The 20,124-nt window shown below is 46.9% G+C and overlaps 1 protein-coding gene across 5 annotated transcripts in view; it reads left to right on the top strand.

Moving 5' to 3' along the window:
- The window catches only part of LOC140425237 (retinoic acid receptor beta-like), a 325,114-nt gene that overhangs the window by 79,366 nt on the left and 225,624 nt on the right, over positions 1 to 20,124 (top strand). For all 5 annotated transcript variants that reach the window (XM_072509317.1, XM_072509318.1, XM_072509321.1 and 2 more), the window contains one exon: positions 8,434 to 8,575. In XM_072509317.1, coding sequence (XP_072365418.1) covers positions 8,434 to 8,575 — 142 coding nt within the window. The remainder of the gene's footprint in view (positions 1 to 8,433; positions 8,576 to 20,124) is intronic.

Raw genomic sequence — 20,124 nt, forward strand, 5'->3', positions numbered from 1 at the left:
TTAAGGGGCTGTTAATGAGTTAATTTGTTTGGTGAGTTTAATTTATTAGTATATTCAAAAGAATACAAAAAGGGGTTCACTTTGCCATCGGGGATTTGGGGGGGGGGGGGTGAGGGGCTGTTGCACATAGCAGTTCTGCACAATAGATGATGATAATGGTTCATGGACTCCCAGGCTGTCTACTCCTGCAGCCTTGAGGAATCTCTGTTCCATGTAGGTTGTACAAAACTGCAGCCCCGTTTTGATTACTTGACGCGGCTCCTCAATTTTTGGTCACACTTCAGCCCCATGATTCTGATCTTTGGCCAACTGGTGTGGAGCGAGGCAGGCAGAGCAGAAAACCTTCTTGTTAACCTGGTCCTGGCTAAGGTGGTCAGAAACAGTTCCAGGTGGTTGAGAGGGTCATTTAACCTCCCCGCCCACTCCCTATGCTGACTTAACTATCCTGGAAGAAATCGACAAACTGTTTCCACCTCCGGGCAAACACCTCCACCTCTCAACGCGAATTTGATTTTTTCCCAACTCGAGGAATTCCGTGAGGTCGCTCACCCACACCCCCGGACTCGAGGGCCCCGAGTCTCTCCATTCCAACAAGATCCACCTCTGGGCTACCAAAGAGGCAATGGCCAAAACGTCGGCCTCTCTCACCCCCTGGACTCCTGGGTATTCCGGCACTCCAAAAAATTGCCACTTCTGGACTCGGGACCCTCAGCACCTCAGACATCACATCAGCAAACCCCCGCCAATATCCTTCCAGCTTCGGTCAGGCCCAAAGCATGTGGACATGGTTTGTGGGTCCCCTCCCCTCCCCCCCCCCCCTCCCCCCCCCCCAAGCACTATCCGCACCTATCCTCCACCCCCTCAAAAAACTTGCTTATTCTGGCCACCGTCATATGCACTGTGGAATAATTTAAATTGGATGATGCCAAGCCTCGCGCACAAAGAGGATGCATTCACCCTTCTCAGAGCCTCCTCCCATAACCCTACTCCAACACCCTCCCCAGCTCTTCCTCCCACTCCCGCTTAACTTCTCCTATCGGGGCGCCCTCCCAGTCCATTAATTCTTTGTAAACCTCCAAAACCCTGCCCTCACCGACCCCTGTTTTCGACACCACTATGTCCTGCAACCCCAGGGGTGGCAGGTCAGGGAAAGATGGCACCTGTTTCCTCACATAATTCCGGGCCTGTAAGTACCGGAACACATTCCTGCTGGGCAGCTCATACTCCTCTACCAGTCCCTCTAAGCTCGAAAAGCTGCCCCCCACGAACAGGTCTCCAAACCGCTTGATCCCCGCCCGCCGCCACCCTCTGAACAAACTTGTGATTCCCACAAATCGGACCCCAAACCGAGGTCCCCTCCAGCCTCAGGTGTTGCTGCCACTGTCCCCACACCCTGAGGGCTGCCACTGCTAATGGACTTGTAGAATACCTGGTCAGCAAGAATGGCAGAGGCACCATCAACAGTGCTCCAAGCTAGTACCCTTACACGAGGCTGCCTCCATCCACTGCCATACCGATCCCTCCCCCACTACCTACTTCCATTCCATGGCTATATTTGCTGCCCAGTAATAGTTCATTACATTTGGCAAGGCCAGCCCATTCCCGCTCCAACAGTACCTTTTATACCCACACAAACCTTTGAAATAAAAAGAGGACGGTTCTGGAATACGGATAGAAATCTCAAGAGTACGTCATCTTCGCAGACTGCATCCGCCCCGCCAATATCAATGGGAGCACGTCCCACCTGTTAAAATCCCCCTTCATTTGTCCCTCCAACCGGACCAAATTCAATTTATGTAATTGCTCGCATCCCCGTGCAACCTGGATGCCCAGATACTGAAACTCTCCCCCCACTACCTTAAACGGCAGCTCGCCCAGCCTCCTCTCCTGCCCCCTCGCCTGGATTGGAAAGACCTCACTCTTCCCCATGTTTATCTTATACCCAGAGGATCAGCCGAATTCCACCAAAATGCCCATGATACCTGCAATATGGGTACTTTCCAATACTTTCCAATGGGTCCGATCGAGCAACAGATCATCCGCATATAATGAGACCCTATGCTCCACCCACCCACCCCCTCCACACACACACTATCCCCTGCCAACCCCATGACGTTCTAAGCACCATTGCCAGTGCCAAGACAAAGAGCAATGGGGAGAGTGGATATCCCAGCCTCGTCCCACGATGCAGCCTAAAATACCCGAAACTCACTCGTCTCCCCTTTACAAACCCCGTTTGGTCTTCCCCTATCACCCCCGGCACACCATCCTCAATCCGCAAGGCCAAGATCTTTGCCATTAACTTGCCGCCTACATTCAGTAGTGATATCAGGCGGTAGGACCCACACTGCTCCGGATTCTTATCCTTCTTCAAAATTAAAGATATTCAAACCTGCGATAATGTGGGGGGGGGGGGGGGGGGGGGACTCCCCCCTTCTCCCTCAGCTCATTCAATGCCCTAATCATCAGGAACCCCAGGTCACCCAAAATCCTTTCCTAAAATTCTCCTGGAAAACCATCGGGACTCGTGGCCTTCCCTGCCTGCATCGCCCCCATACCCTCCATTACCTCCACCAGTACAATGGGTGCTCCCAACCCCTCGACCAAGCCTTCCTCTACTTGGGGAACTCCAACCTGATTTTCGCCCTCAGCCTCCCATGTCTGATCCTGAATGGAAGACTTGCCCTGCCCACCCTTTCCTTAGCCTTGTGTGGTCCCCGATCTTCAAGTGTGTTTCTTGTCAAAAGTCCACATTCGCCTTCATGCTCCTCAGGTGCGCGAAAACACACGACCACTTAACTAGCCCATTCAGCCCCCTCGCATTCCATGTGACCAGCCTGGTCAGAGACACCCTGTCCCCTCCCCTGCCGATCAACCATACTCCTTCTTAGGCCAGCATCCGGCCCATGCCACGCGACCCTTCAGACCCACCCTTAGATGTCCACCGTCACCACTCCCTCCCATGCTATGCCACAGCAACAACACCTTTGTCAGCAGCACCCCCCCTCCCCCACTTCCCTTAAACAAAACAACTCCCCCTCTGCTACACTAACCACCTGATTACCCCCCCACTGCGCTCCCGTTAACTAACCCGCCCAGCTAGCCTGGCAGCCCCCGTCCAAGGCGCCTAAGCCTCCTATCCCCACTGCTTGCCCTCTCCCTCCATCGCACACCTCACAAACAAAAATGAAACAAACAAAAAGGTGCACTCACCCTCAATCGCAACAAAACGTCTCGAAGGAGAAAAGTTCTCCAACAACCAACAAAAAAAAAGATACAGTAAAAAACGGACAGAAAAAGCACCCATCTCCTTACACCTCCTCCACAATATTCTCCTTCTCCTGTCAGTCCATTGTCTCTTAAAAACTCCATCGCCTCCTCTGGTGTTACAAAATAATGTTCTCGGCTATTAAAAGTCACCCAGAGGCGGGCTGGGTGCAGCATCCCAAACTTCATCCTCTTTTTAAAGAGGGCAGCCTTCACCCAATTAAACCCAACTCTCCTCTTCGTCAGTTGTGCGCCCAGGTCCTGGTACACCCGAAGCTCGCTCCCCTCCCAGGTGCATCTCCTCGTCTGCCTCTCCCATCTCAGTATCTTCTTGTCCAGGAACTGGTGAAGACGCACCACCATCGCCCTCGGTAGCTCATTCGCCTGCGGCCTCCTCATCAGCGCCCTGTGCGCTTGGTCGACCTCCAGGGGCCGGTCAAAGGCCCCCTCCCCCATCAACTTCTCCAACATCTTGGCTACATACATGCTAGCATCCGCTCCCTCGATGCCTTCAGGCATCCCCACGATTCTTATGTTCTGTCTCCGGGAGCGGTTCTCCAGGCCCTCCACCTTCTCTTTTAATTGCTTCTGGTCTTTCGCATCTGACCCATTTCAGCCACTAACGAGGCGAGTTGCTCCTCGTACTCCCCCACCGCCTCCTCCACTTTCCGAATAGCCTGGCCCTGTGGCTCCAGCCTCTGCTTCACACGGTCAATTCCTGCTTTTAATGGTTCCACCGCCTTGGCGAGATCCTCCTGGGCCTTCCTGCTCTGGCGGCTAAACCTTTCATTTAAAAAGTCTACCAATTGCTCCGTTGACCATTGGGCAGGTAAGGTAGACCCTTTACCCTCCGCCACCTTGACCTGTGGCACACAAAAATTCTCTTTCTCCAACTGCTCCCTTCTTCTCGACCCACTTCTGGTCCGTGGATCCATCCACCAGCCCCACCAGTGGATTTAAACTTTTCTCCAGTCACCCCTGCACCTTTTTTCACACAAAACATCCATCCTACAAACGGGGAAAAGGTCATAAAAACAGCCTCGAGCGGGAGCTTTCAAATGTGCGACCACTCACTCCATGGCCACCACCGGAAGCCAACAACTATGTGCTTTATCCGAGAATACTTCAGTGATCTTAACATTGCGATTCAAGTCCATGCTGGCTCTCTGCAAGAGCAACTTAGCTGTGCCCACTCCCCTCCCCTTTCCCCATCGCCATTTCTTCTCTTCCGGTGCTTATCCAATTCTCTTTTGAAAGCTACAATCAATCTGCCTCCTCCACAAGCTCAGACAATACATTCCAGGTCCTCGTGCTTTTCCAAAAAGCTTTTCCCTCATGGCGTCGTCTTTCTTTTTCCAATCACCTCAAGAACTGCCGTCTTGTTCAGAACAGTTTCTCTCTAACTGACTCTGACAGAAATTTCCACCTTCACCATTATTGAGGTGAACTGAAAAGGGAAAAGTGGGCATGTTTTATCGTGGGCCAGCAGTTTGCTCAGCCTGGAAAGTGAGCAAACATTGAACGTGCAAATTATACCCCCCAACTCTTCAACACAAAATAAATTCAACAGCAAAAGAGGCAACAAATTAAAGATTATTCAAACCCTGTTCAACAATAGATCATTTTTTGCATTTACTTCTTTCATAATCATTGTCAAACAATTTTATGTTTTTCAATTGTTGGAAAGTCTCCAGTTGTGCTGGTGGGAATGGCGTTTCTCAGATAGGAGTGGATTGAATGTGGCGTTGTCTTTCTTATCACAGGAGGGTGGACGGTAGCACAGTAGTTAGCACTGTTGCTTCACAGCTTCAGGGTCCCAGGTTCGATTCCTGGTTTGGGCCACTGTCTGTGTGGAGTCTGCACGTTCTCCCCCTGTCTGCGTGGGTTTCCTCCGGGTGCTCCGGTTTCCTGCCACAGTCCAATGATGTGCAGGTTAGGTGGATTCGCCATGATAAATTGCCCTCAGTGTCCAAAAAGGTTTGGTGGGGTTACGGAGACAGGGTGGAGGTGTCGGCTTAAGTAGGGTGCTCTTTCCAAGTCCGGTGCTGACTCAGTGGGCCGACTAGCCTCCTTCTGCACCGTAAATTCTATGATCTGGAAAGATCATATTGCTTTTACCATCATGACATTGTGCACGGGTGGCATTGTGGCGCAGTGGTTAGCACTGTTTCATCACGCGCCAAAGACCTGGGTTCAATTCCGGCCCCAGATCATTCGGTGCCTGTGTGGGCAGGGTCGGTGGATTGGCCATGCTAAATTGCGAATTGGCAAAAAGAAATTCAAATAAGTTCATGACATTGTGCACACATGACCATGATCTTTGTGTGAAGCAATGATCTGCTTCAACATAAACAACTTCATTAAATACAACACTAGGCAAATTGAGGAAAAAAGGCTAGCCCAATGTTTGTCACTAAAGTCAGGGCTACGTTATATTTTAAATAAGTATTTGTACATTTATAGTGTGACATTGCTGTTGAATTGGTAGCTTAATGCTGAATGAACCGAACATACAACAGTAAGCAGCATTCTTCTGAAGAGTTAATGTTATACAGGGTATACTGTAAACTATTCTATGTTTAAATAATGCATTGGGTAAATTGCCTATCTAATACCTTTTGTACTCAAGGTTCCACATATCACTTTCCACTTTCTTTACTGAAGATAAGATTTCATGACAATTAAGGATTAAAAATGAGCAGCTCACTTTTGTCAGTATTGAAAGTGTTCTGAACAAACACACACACACACGAGCAGTACTGTCTATTTGCTATTAGTAGCCACATTATTTAAATTAAATGAACTGATTTGTGAGGCAAATGGGTATTGATGTGTAATGGACAGCTCAAATTCTTAAAATTTAATTTCACAGACTGGTACCATAAGAGTTCTTAAAAAGAGTCACCATTAGCTCATGCATGTTTTTATCTTCTCTAATGATTGCTCTGGTGGGCCTAATACTAAGAAAGAGGCCTCCAGTGAATTAATATCCTTACTGTACTTTAAGATTGGCTGAATCTTGCTAGTAACTTTCTGCCGAACCTCCATCAAGGTTAACAAAGTAGGTGGTTCAATGGTGGCTGCTCTCCCTTCGTTCAGGTATAGCAGCGCGAGCTGATAGGCAGGATTTTATCTAGGACGTTTGAACTCCGGTGCCGGGCTGAAATGGGGGTACTGAGCCAGCAGGGGGAATAGCTCAGTAACTTTCCCAGAGACAGCCTCCAGGCTCGCCACCCAGTTAAGGATGAAGGATGGTATCTAGGTGCTGCTGGCCCAATTAATGGGCTGACAGCCCCACAGCCTTGATGATCCCAATGGGAGAGGTGGGCTGTGCTGAGGCAGCTTGGGGATCAAGAGGGCACCTCAACATGGAGGCACCCTTGGAAAGGAAAGGTAATATTTAAATTTAAGATCGGGCGACTAAGCAGGCCCATTCGGGTCACAAGAATGTCCCCAGCTAGCAGTTGTCCCGCATTCAGTCCATCCACTGCTGGGAAACTTTTCTGTGTCTGGACTGCATCGGGCAGCTCTATTTCAGTATGTCAGACAGCATTTGAACTTCATTTGAGAGGTGGAAAGGCAGTGGGGACAAAATCGAACCTTGTTTTGCCCATTTTCCTGGCATCAAACAGTGCAATAAAGGTCCGGATTTTCAAGGCCGTATCCGGAAGCCTAAAATAATTCCAGTGCCATATTTGCCAGGCCATGTCCAGCTAGTTTTCTCGAGTTGACAGCAGCCTAACCACTGATCCTTAAAGGGACTGTTGGAAACCATCAAAAATGAGCAAAGTAAACGTCTCTTATGTGGAAAAGCAGAGGTGCTCCTTTGGCTACCAAAGGACTACTGCAATCCATTGCAAGCCAGCATTTACACACCTCCCTTTTATTCCTCATCTCACCCCCAATAGGATGACCTGAGGGCTGTTGGTATGGTCTAGAAACCAGCAAATTCTGCACGGCAGCAGACTAACGATTGCCCCACACAGCTCAATTTTGGGCAAACCTTGGATTGATAACTTCGGGTGGACGCGGCAGTGGTGTTGCCTGTCTCGCATCCATAATTAGGCACTTACCAATTTCTCCCCCAGTGTTCAACCAACCGTACCATACAGAAACATTATTTTACAAATGCTAATGTCCATTCATTTTTAATTAACATGGTTTGAGGATTCATGAACAGACTAAAAATGGAGACTGGCAACCGACTGGGCATTTTTGGATGTGCAGGTTGTAATCAGTGGAGTATCACTAGAATGTGTCCTCGGACTTAAGCTATTTACAATCTCTATATCAATGCTTTCGGTGAGCTTAAAGTATCAACGTTTGCTGATGATACAAATGTTGGTGGCAAAATAAGTGGTTAGGAGGACACAAAAAGGCTGCAAAAGGATTTTGATAAATTAAATCAATGGGTGTAAATATGGTAGATGGAATTTATTCTGGGGAAGATTGAAGATTTCCACTTGGAGGGAAAAATGGTAAAGTATAATATTTTTAAATAGTTAGTGAGAGATTGGGAAATGTTTGTATTCAGAATGACTTGAGTGTCAATGCATTTGAATTGCAAAAGGTTAACCTGCAAATAAAACAAGCAATTAAGAAGGCAAATGGTATGTTAGTCTCCAATACAAATGGATGAGAGTATAACAGTGAAGATGTCTTACAATTATATAGGGCATTGGCCAGACACCACTTGGAGTACTATGTACAGTTGTGCTCTCATTACCTAAGGAAAGATATACTGGCCTTGGATGCAGTGAAACCAAGCTTCACCAAGTTGATTCTTGGAGTGAGGGAATTGTCTTGTGAAGAGAGAATGAGAGGAGGCCGATCTATAGTGCCTGGAAATGCTCAGCAGGTCTGGCAGCATCGGTGGAGAGAAAAATAGTGTTAGCATTTCAGGTCTGGTACCTTTCATCAGAACTTTAATGCCAGTACCAGAAAGCAGATTGTGAAGATGGACCACTTCCTCCTCTTCTCCACTGTCACACGCAGCATGATGCCAGGATACTTCCATTTAGAATAAATGAGAAGGAAGAGGAATTATATTACAGTTGGATCATTAAAATATGACCTCTATTCATTACAGATATTCTGTATCGAAAAAGCATCTGCTACAGGTTCTGGGGGAAACTCTGACACTTCTGTTTTGTTGTATTTTTGCAGGGTTTCTTCCGGAGAAGTATCCAGAAAAATATGGTTTATACTTGTCACAGAGAAAAAAACTGTGTCATCAACAAAGTTACTAGAAATCGCTGCCAGTACTGCCGATTGCAGAAGTGCTTTGAAGTGGGCATGTCTAAAGAATGTAAGTACACATTTCAGTCTTTATTTTTTGTCCCATTTTATAGAAAGTCCAGTTTATCTCCAAATTCACCCTGTGGTGAAAAGCCTGCATTGACAACGATGGTGTTGGAGAATTCTGGAAGGAAATAGAGTCGCTAGGGTAAAAGCTAGATTCACTGACTTTTTCCGACTCATTCTCAGAATACCTTCATAGCTGCAGAAGTTCCAAGTGCAGTAGCTACTTTGGTCACAAAAGTCAGTTCCTGGCCGAGCAGATTTTTGGCATTTAGGTTGATGTTTTATCCCAATATTGATGTCCAAGGTGCGCAAGCACACACATACATACACTTCTATTGGAGCAGTGACGGATACATTTTGGTGAGGTACATAGAGAGTATCTGTTGACAGCATACAGAAACATGAGTCATTGTGCAACACTGTTTTGTTGCCAACATTGCGCTTTTGAGCTGAACATGGCAGCTAACCTCACACAACTGAACATATGTTCAACAACAGGAAAGACCCCCTCTGCCCTGCTGCCACCCACCATCAGCACTATTTAAAACGATCGTCAACTACTTTCATGTTAGTTGCTGATTGATTTCTACTGACTGTTGCTGCAATTGGAGAATGTTATGGTGATTTCAAAAGTTGTTTAAAGTGACTGAGATTTGCAGAAAGCACTGTGGCAAGTGCTGGAAAATGTTGTCCTGACTTCAAGGAATCTGCAGAAACCACTTGGGCTCAAACATTAGTACAGTAATATATATTTCCCTTGGTCTTCAGCATGACAGGCAGAATGAGCAGGGATGATGCAGAGCAGGACAAGTTGCTGGAAGAGTAAGGAGGAGAAGGAGGAGGTGGAGAAGAGATCCCAGCAGGCGGTTATGTCCACCTAGGGAGTTCATGCAGCAGTTTTAAAAAAAAATATGTATTTGTATTAGAGTTTTATAAAACCTTTTTACAGAAAATGCAACAAACTTTTCAATGCACAACTGGTACAGTACAGAACAAACATTTCTGCAAATATAAGAACAGAGAAAGACAGGATAAATTCAGAACAACAGTTCTTAAGAATAAGTGCCTCTATATAGACAGGATCAATCAGAAAATTGGGGGAGGGGGAGAGAGAGGGGCGATAAGGCCAATAAGCAGGATAAGATAATGTACCAAGATGCACGCCTTCTTGTATGGCGAGACCGTGACTTGCAGGAGCAGGTCAGACAAAGCAGAGCCTATACATTTGAGATAGGGGTCTTTACGGAATGTATTGGACTTAGAACAGACCACAGACATCAAGAATTCCATCGGGATACATTCCATGACTCGGTTATGCCAATTTTGAATTGAAGGATACTTGTCACTAATTCAGGAGCAGAGAATATTTTTACGAGCCGCTACGGTTAGGATGTTATACTGCCTTTTTTCATTGACCTCAAAAATTCTCCTATTTGGAAGACCCAAAATTGGGAACAATGTATCAAATTCTAAGACTCTGTCAAATATCCTCTCCAGCACCTTAACTACACCAGCACAGTAAGATTGAATCTCGACACAGATCCATACATAGTCGAGATAATCACCCTCGACTAGCATGCACTTTAGGCACTTCGGGGATACAGCAGGATCAAACTTGTGTCTCAGACTCAGAGTGATATACAAATGGTTCAGTATCTTAAATTGAGTCTCCTTGATTCTATTGCATATTGAATTTTTATTGGCAGAATCCCATATACTACCCCATGTCTCCTCATCAATATTAGTTGTTAAGTCTCTTTCCCAAGGCTGCAAGGTACCCAATGTACTACTAGCACAGGATCTAGAGCACAAGGTATCATAAAACTTGCTAATCAACTGTTTAGGCTCCGCATAAATCAGAATTTATTCCACCAGGGAAACACTGGAGTTGTGGCGCAAAGTTGTCTTGTTAAGAATAAAGTCTCCAGCAAATGGGAAGATGAACTAGGAGGGGGGAGATAGAGGCGGGTCTGTGGGCGGATGTTTTGAGCAGAGTCAACACATCCTCATCATGTGCCAGGCCTAGTCTGATACAATTCAAGGTGACACACATGACGGTGGCAAGGATGAGCAAGTTTTTGGGATAGAGGACAGGTGTGCGAGGTGTGCGGGAGGGCCAGCAAACCATGTCCACATGTTGGGCATGTCCAAAGCTTGAAAGTTGAAATCAGCCATGATTGAATGGTGGAGTGGACTCGATGGGCCGAATGGCCTTACTTCCGCTCCTATGTCTTATATGGTCTTAGGGGATTCTGGCAGGGAGTTGCAGAGGTCATGTCCACGATGCTAAAAACAAGGGTGGTGCCGAGTCCAGAGGTGATGATTTTTGGAATGTCGAAAGATCCAGGGGGCGAGAGAGGCCGCCGTCTTGGCCTTTGCCTCCTTGGTAGTCCGGACCGGACGGATATTGCTAGCGTGGAGGGACTCGAATGAAAATGAAAATCGCTTATTGTCACAAGTAGGCTTCAAATGAAGTTACTGTGAAAAGCCCCTAGTCGCCACATTCCGGCACCTATTTGGGGAGGCTGTTACGGGAATCAAACCGTGCTGCTGACCTGCCATGGTCTGCTTTCAAAGCCAGCGATTTAGTCCTGTGCTAAACAGCCCCTGTTTAAGCCCCGAACTCAGAGATCTGGGTTAGCGACATGGCCGGGTTTCTCAGACTTGAGAAAATTAAGTTTGCCTTAAGAGGGTCAATGCTAGGATTCGTCCGGAGGTGGCAGCCGTTTGTCGACTTCTTCGGGGAAAAATAACTGTCAGCCGAGGCAGTAAGAAAAAAGCGGGGGGGCGCGGAGTTAGGCTATTTTCTGTTTCGGGCAGGTGGGATTTGTTAGAGATGGAGATGGTTTATGCGCTATGTTTATATTTGTATTTATACTGTTTACTGTCATTATTATAAAATTATAAATACCTTAATAAAATGTTTTATAAAAAAAAGAATAAAGTCTCTAAGTTGCAGGTATTTAAAAATGGAGTGCCACGGAATGTCAAATTGTTGGCATAGCTGCTCAAAGGATGACGAGGAAACACTACTGAATATATCTCCCAGCCTACAAATGCCTCCACCTCTCCAAGTATCGAACCCATGGTCCATAAGACCTGGTGGGAAGTCCGGGCAACCCTGGATAGATGTCAGAGTGGAAGTCGATGTCGATTTCCCTTCTAATTTATGGACCATGCTCTATGCTCTAAGAGTATTAATAATAATATGACTATCACACCGAGCAACAATGTAACTTAAAGTCCCCATAAGATAACAACACCTGAAGGGGGAAAGCCATCTGGGCTGCTTCAATATAAAGCCAAATGGAGGTAGGTTTCTTCCTAACCCAGTCCCTTATGAATCAAACTTGAGAAGCTAACTGGTACAGTCTAATATTCAGGACCCCCAGAAACTCCTTAGAATCTGGGCGCTGCAGCCTGGTAATCTTTAGATTAAGTTTCTTTTTATTCCAAATAAACAAACTAATCATTCCATTAATCTCCTTTAAGGTTCTAGCAGACAACAAGATTGGCAACATCTACCAGGGATATAGAAATCATGGCAACACGTTCACCATAATCAAAACAGTCCTGCCCAGCCGCGATACCGATAGGGAGGACCAATTTGTCAGGGCCCATCTAATAGATGCAATTTACTAAGGAAACTTAGTCCGATGTAGTGTTTGAAAAGAGGAGGGTAATTACGACACCCAGATAAGTGAACCCCGATGGGTACCACCGAAGAGAAAAATTAACGGAGGTTGGGGTTGGGGTTGGGATGGGGTGTGGTGGTTTACTCCTTAACTCTCCCACTGGCATAGTTTCCGAGTTTGTGAAGTCAATCTTATAACTGGAGAAGGCATTAAATCTATCCAGCCCGACATCAATGATAGTGGGAACTGAAACATCCAGCCACTTTAAATGGTATATTTCTATATATTTCTTTTTAAATTTAGTGTACCCAATTCATTTTTTTTCAATTAAGGGGCAATTTAGTGTGGCCAATCCACCTAGCTTGCACATCTTTTGGGTTGTGGGGGCAAAACCCACGCAAACACGGGGAGAATGTGCAAACTCCACACGGACAGGGACCCAGGGCCAGGATCGAACCTGGGATGGTACATTTCTATTGACCAAAATTTCTACTCCCCACTGCTAGTCAAAAATGAGGCAAAAACAAACTTGCCCCGACCCATTCCTGCTTTAACTTTAAGTGCTTCTTGTCCTCCAAATGAGTCTCCTGTAACAAAGCTACATCCACTTTCACCTTAAGAAAAGACAGGTGATAAGATGATGAATTCCCCGTACATTCCAGGAGCAAAGCTTAAAATTAGTTACTGCCATGGCTCGGCCCAGCAGAAGAAATATAGGATAGGATTTTCATGCTACATTTGGGCACGAACCAAAAAACACCGCCTCCATTTTGAATTGCCCCAGAGGCAACAAAATATCCCTAAAACACTCTTTTCTCAGATAAAACACCTGTCGATACTATTATAGGATACAGTCAACATCACACAAACACTAACACAACAAAAGTACAAAAGAATCACAACCACAATAGTTCTTAGGGGACATTCCGCATCACAAGTGAGGACCCGTGTTGCTAACTTTTGGCTGTTGTGTCTTTACTTAATTTGCTCTGTTTTATAACCTTTGCTCTAGAGTCGCCAGGTATCTTTATACCATCACGAGGTTCAGGTTCAAGTGCTGATCAATAACTCAATACACCAGTTAGTATGTTTCAAATCAAAACACATTTATTATACACAGTCAATCACTACTCATGTATAAAACTCTACTTCCTAGACTATCTCTAACACTATAAGGCCTATACTTAGCTTTGGAACTGGCCCACCAGGTCTGGGGAACAAATGGCCTTTCGTCCGATTCTGAGTCTGCAGGCTTCAAAGCTGGTATAGACTGGTAGCTAGGAGCGCCTATCTCGTAGCGTGCGTTCACTGGAGACTTACTTGGTTGGTGCAGCTACTAGGCGGGTCACGGTCAAGGGTTGTTTCGAGCTGCTGAGAGATCCTGCCAAGAAGGACGAATTGAACTTGGGGACTCTATTTTATAGTCCCCAGGGGCTTTGCGCCCTTTTGGGCGGACACCGTATCTGGTTCCAAGTGATTGAACTAAGTTCTGATCACTTGGATCGAGTTCTCCAATACGGGAGCTATTCCCTGATCGCGGGGTGGTTCCAAAGTGTCTGTTGGCCTTCCTTTGTCTTGACTCCTGCTGGCGCCGAGGAGTCTGGCTTGGCCTTGTTTACCTTAACTGTTTCCAATTGTTCCCGGGGAGCGCTCATCAGTATGTAGATGGTTGTTAGTTTCAGTGCTGTCTGGATTCCTGCAAGTTCTGATATACAGGAAACGTTGCACCTGCTTGTTTTTCCTGCGTTGACTGAATTTCCCTGCATTCTTTGCGGATCTCCATTTTAAAGTCGGGAAGTGGCCAACCCAGGTGGCTACACACCCTCCTTGTGATCCCTAACGCGAAGCATGAAGGATCACATAACTGCGTCGTCTTCACTCCCTGACCCAGTGAGCACTCTTCCATGCCCTCTCCACTGACCATAACTATGCACAAAAATTTTAACTGACAATTCTAAGTGGCGCTATGTCACAACAGGTACATGCAGTACAACATATTAAAAAACGGTACCTCTAACTATCTTCCATAAACTACACTCACTTAAACATCCAATCATACTAACTTCCTAACAATACAAAAATAATAGCAGCATTCACATTTTGCTCTGGCTTGGCGGTCAAGCACAGAGTTGTACAATCTTTCAGTTGCAAATGAGACATAGTTCTTTATTCACAAATGACTCAAAACAAATGTCCTTTATTGTAGATCAAGGGGTTCGGGGGCCTGGTGAAAACCGAAAATAGGGGATCTTATCCTGTATACCGGGGTGCGAGAGCGGTAGGCTCTCCTTCGCCATTTTTTCATGCGGCTAGTCTGCACGATGCTGCAGGATATCGGCAGTGCTAAAAGGGATTCAATTACATATGAAAGGGAGTACCACGTTATAAACCTATCACACCATAATGGTGTGTTGTTACTTGTCACTGGGCTCTGGGTGCTATGGGGAAGTGAATCATTAACCGAATACAAATTATAATGGTAACGAAAAACACGTATGATGTCTTCATTGTTCTCTTCTTTCTTCTCTTTTCCTTTTCGTCTCTTCTCTCTTCCTGGAGCTTCTGGAATTCTGTGGATCAAGCATAGTTTCTGTTACTATCTTGTTTAAATCTTGTACATTAGCATGTCTGTCTTTTAGTGCCAATTTCCCTTTATAATTGGTCACCTTGTGTGACCCCCTCATTTAAAAAACATTTTTTAAACCGAATATTTGGACTAAACATCTGAGAAAATATTGCCGTACTGCGAGCAATCTCGCAGCCTGTGTGATTTATCATCCCAGTGTTTGAGGATGTAAATAGCACAGGGAAACAACCTAAGGGTTGCCAAAACCAAACAAAAGAATTTTGAACGTAACGAGCCAAAATGGAGTGCGTATGGGCCGCGGCGGGTAAGATTTGGATGGAATCCCCGGGTAGGACGGTGATCAATGCCGTATGTGCTCTACCCGAGCGTAGCTGACCAGAGGGGGGTCCTCAGGCAGGGCGGGGACCAATGCCGTTTCTCCACTGCCTGATCAACCGGCAAGAACGGGTAAGAATGTGGTCGTCATGGGGGGCTGCCTCTCGAATTAGGAGAGCAACTATGAGTCGGGTCCTGTCGACAGACTAGTTCCTCTGAACTATTGTCTGGGACAAACTTGTACCTTTAACAATTTTCTGCCGACAGACTAGTTCCTCTGAACTATTGTCTGGGACTAACTTGTTACATTAAGAATTTTCTGTCGACAGACTAGTTCCTCTGAACTATTGTCTGGGACAAACTTGTTCCATTAACAGCCGGGGGGCATTAAAGGAGTGGTGATGTGGGGCCGTGAAAACTTTCGGTTTACACACAACACTTAACGATAACATTAACGAACAAACATTCAACAAACAGGGTGCAGGTTCCATCAGAAAGGACACCGTTTCTCCCAAGCGGTTCCTTTTAAAACATCATCTGGACACCTCAGTTATCAGTTGCGAACAGGGTCGCAAAGGGGTTCTCGTTTTGGGAGTCAGACGCAATGTCATCATCTTCTCCGGGATACCATACTCTTGAATGGATGAGGGTTGCTAAAGCTGCATGGTGTGACTTAGGGTCCATCTCGTCGTTTCGGACGAGCCTGTACGAATTGTCACGGTGCCAAATAGTTGTGTCTAATTCTGTGGAGGTGGAGTCGGGATCGTCATCATAGGGCGGTGGTCTTTGGTGAGGTTTGTTAAGGAATGTGATCAGGAAGGGATCACTTGAATCGTGTTCAGATTCGCTGGGTGTGGGGCGTGTTGCATTGGGATAGTAAGCGCTGCCGCTGTTGTCTGTGGGCGTTCCGGGGCAGAGTCTAGAGTTCGGGGGTGGAGTCATGGTCGAGTCCGTTGATGGGGTGGACGTGTTGGGGGAGGGTAGGGATACGTTGGCTGTGGGCGGGGCGTGGTCTGCTGCGTCGAGTATGACGTGGTGTGCATGGTTAGACTGCGAGACATATGCCTTGAGCTGGTTAATATGAAACCACGCGGTCTTCCCGTTGGGGTACTTAATCTTATAAACGGAGGGGCTCACTTTGTCCGCAATGGAGTACGGACCCGAATACTTAGGTGACAGGAACGTGCTGGGGTTGTAAATGGAGAGCATGACCTGCTGTCCTACATCAAACTCAGTCGCATGCACTGTCTTGTCAAAACAGGCCTTGCTCTGTTTCTTCCTGGTGCCTAATTTTACTGCGGCTGCTGGCTGAGCCGTTTTTACATTCTCTACTAATTGTTTCACTGCGTTCTCGTGTGTGAGGGCCGTCACTTCGGGGCTGGTCAAGTCAAGTCCTAATAAAAATTCTGTGCCTTTCATGGGGCGTCCGGTCATGAGAGTGTGTGGGGTGTATCCTGTGGATGTCGAAACAGTGTTACGCAAAAACATTAGTGCAAAAGGGAGGACTGAATCCCAAGTGGTGCTGTTTTGTTGGACCATTTTCCTGAGGGTTGCTTTTAGGGTCCGATTCATTCGCTCCACGATACCACTTGACTGGGGGTGGTATGCGATGTGTAATTTTTGGGTAATGCCAAATATCGTGAGGATGTTCTTCATGACGCGTCCCGTAAAATGGGAACCTTGGTCGGATTCAATGCTGCGGGGGAGTCCCCAGCTCGTAAAGATGTGGTGGGTTAAAATCATAGCTGTAGTCTTTGCCGTGTTTGTTCTAGATGGGAATGTTTCTACCCATTTCATAAACGTGTCTATAACAACTAACACATACTTGTGACCATTCCTGCAAGGGGGCAATGGTCCTATAAAATCAACCTGGAGGTTAGTCCAGGGGCCATTAACGGGGCGGGTGTGGCTAAGCTGAGCTTTCCTCACATATCTGTCCAGATTGTTTTGGGCACAGATAAGGCAATTTTCAACATAGTGCGTGATGTCTTCCTTTAAATTCAGCCACCAACAGAGCTGCCTGAGGTGGGCTGTAGTGGGGTCAATTCCCTGATGCCCTTGACTATCATGGAACAAACAAATAAGCTGATTCCTGTCCTGTTCAGGGACCACATAAAGGGTGTCTTTTAGGACCACACCGTCATGTGTGGTCAGTGCATTTTTAAACCTATCGTATGGGGCTGGAAATGTTCCTTTTAAAATCTCCCCGAGATTACTATCTTGCTTCTGGGCCTGCACTAAATCTTCGATATTTGTCTGTGAGACATGAACTGCATTCACTGGGGCGCTTCGGGGGGGTTTCCAAAAATATCCATGTCTGGAACCTGCTTTAGCCAGTGCGTCGGCTTTTACATTTCCAGGTGGGGAGGAATGGTGGTGACTTCGTACTTTAATGATACCAAATATCCTGCCCTGTGCTTTGTCCAAAATGTGCCGGAGCAATGGGGCTGAAGGGAGGGTTTTTCCGTCCGCGGAAACAAATCCTCTTGCTTTCCACAGGGGTAGGAATTCTGTGAGGCTGTTTCAGACATAGAGGCTGTCTGAGTATATGTCTGCTGGGCTGGGGAAGGAATCTGGGTGATCTACAATGTGTGCAGTGGCTGCTAGTTCTGCCGCCTGTACGCCTAAGTGTCCTGGCAGTTTTAACGAGATTTATTCTAGGGCGCGTCCCTGTGCGTCCTCAACATAGATGCCGCAGTCTGTAATGCGCTTCCCGTTTAATATAGTGGAAGAACCATCCACATATATTCTCAAGGGTGCGCACGTGTCTGTGTGCTGGTGGCTCTGGGGTGAACAACCTATCTTTTTGGGGGGTGTTTTTGCAATAAAGGGGCCTGTGCTGTGGTACGGTGAGATGATTTCACATTCGTGGGGGGTGCCTGGGTACTGAAGGTTGTCGGCTCGGAAAATGTGGGTCTTGGTCCTTTTAACAGTGATGTCCCGTCCCTGCAAAAGAAACGTCCATCTGGCTGCTCTGATTTGGCTTACTGTACCGTCCTTAAGTCGTCCGTCTAGTAAAAGTTGGGTGGGGGTGTGTTCCGTGAGGATTGTGATGGGGTTTAGTCCGGTGATATATGAAAAGTATTGAACTGCCCGGAAAACTGAGAGCAGGTGCCTTTCACAGGCCGAATATCCCTGCTCCACAGGATCTAAAACTCTGGAGGCATAAGCCACAGGTCTTAACTGTTCATGCCATTCCTGGAGGAGCGCGGCCGAAAGGGTGCAGTCTGTGCTTTCTACCTCTATCGCATAGGGGGAAAGCGGGTCTGGAACCTGTAGTGCGGGGGCTGCAATGAGTGCACGCTTTAAAGCATCTACAGCATCCGTGTGCCGCTGAAGCCATTCCCAAGGGGCTCCTTTCTTTAGGAGTTCCGAGAGGGATGCTGCTTTGGTGGCAAAACCGTCAATATGGTTTCAGCAGCAGCGAACCAGTCCTAAAAACGACCGGAGGGCTGAAACATTCCGGGGAAGGGGCAATTTGACAATCGAGTCAATTCTTTTATGCTCGATCTCGCGTTTACCATGTGTGATAATCGTTCCCAAACATACCACTTTGTTTTCCAAAAGTTGGGCGTTCTTGGGGTTCACTTTACATCCAATTCGCTGTAGGAGTTCCAGAAGTTTGGACAGAAGCGCAATGTGCTCTGCCTTGGTGTCTGTCTGCAGTAATAGGTCGTCTACATACTGGACCAGACATTCGGGGAAAATGGAGGGGGAGTTGTGGAATCTTTGTGGAAGGCATGCCCACGTGTACTGCTGACCTTTAAAAGTGAAGGCAAATTTGTACTGGCACGCTTTTGCCAATGGAATGGACCAGAATCCGTTACTGATGTCCAAAACCGTAAAATATCGTGAGTTGAGTCCCTGTTTGAGCATGGTCTCAGGACTTGTGGCTACCGTGGGGGCTGCTGCGGGGGTGACTTTGTTGAGTTCCCGGTAATCGATGGTCAGTCGCCATAATCCATCGGGCTTCCTCGCTGGCCAAATCGGGGCATTATTAGTAGAGGCTACTGATCTAAGTACACCTTGTTCTAATATACTATCAATAACTTCTGAGATTTCTCCCTCTGCCTCTTGGGGAAATCCATATTGCTTCTGGGGTGTAGGGTCAGGTCCTGTTATTTGAACCGAACCAGCCATCCTGCCGCAGTCATGTTTATGACTCGCAAATGCGGTCCTGTTTTTCTGGAGAACTGCCCTAACCTGTTTGTCTGTGCTAATCGTGGTGGGGTCAAACCAAAAATCGCTGACTGCGCTGATCTTATTAGCATACTCACCTACTGTGAGCGTTGCGGGGGCTCTTGCTGACTTTGTCATTTTCCAGACACATTGATTTACTGGATCAAATGACAGGTAGTGGGAGTTCATGAAATCGATGCCCAAAATGTGTTCTGCTGAGTGGGACAGATCGACCAAAACTAGGGGGTGTTTTGTTGTATTGTTGCCAATTTGAATGGGTACAGGGGCTGTGATGTGTCCCTGTTGTGAGTGGCCTGTGAAGCCGCTGAGGGTGATTGTGGCTGTAGTGGGCCACGTATCTTTTTGGAACATGGTGGAGGAATTAATTGTGGTGCGGGACCCTCCTGTGTCCCAGAGAAATTCGATGGGCTGTCCCCGTATTTTCGCTGCAACGACTGGTCGGCCGGTACTATCCCAAAGGGTGTCGCAGACCCAGGTGGGGAGCCCAAATACCGTCAGTCTGTTCCGTTCATGTCTGTCTGGTCTGAACGGGTGCTTACACTATGTATGGGCTTTGTCCTGTTTCTATTCAGAGTGCCTGCCTGCTGGGCTGTCTGTGGCTTTCGTTGGGCATTGCACTCTCAAAGTGCAATGCCCCACGAGTGCAAAGTGACCTAATTATCCACAGTTGTAACACTACTGTGGTTTCTGTGGGGGGCTGTTCATGCCTTCGTTCACCCATGCGGGGTTCTGGTGCGCTTTAACTGTTTGAATATCTGCCTCTGCCTGCTGTTCTTCGGGTTTTTTAATCGCGGGTTTGTTGTGGACAGATTGCTC

The sequence above is a fragment of the Scyliorhinus torazame genome, chromosome 6 (assembly GCF_047496885.1).
Source record: "Scyliorhinus torazame isolate Kashiwa2021f chromosome 6, sScyTor2.1, whole genome shotgun sequence".
NCBI lineage: Eukaryota > Metazoa > Chordata > Chondrichthyes > Carcharhiniformes > Scyliorhinidae > Scyliorhinus > Scyliorhinus torazame.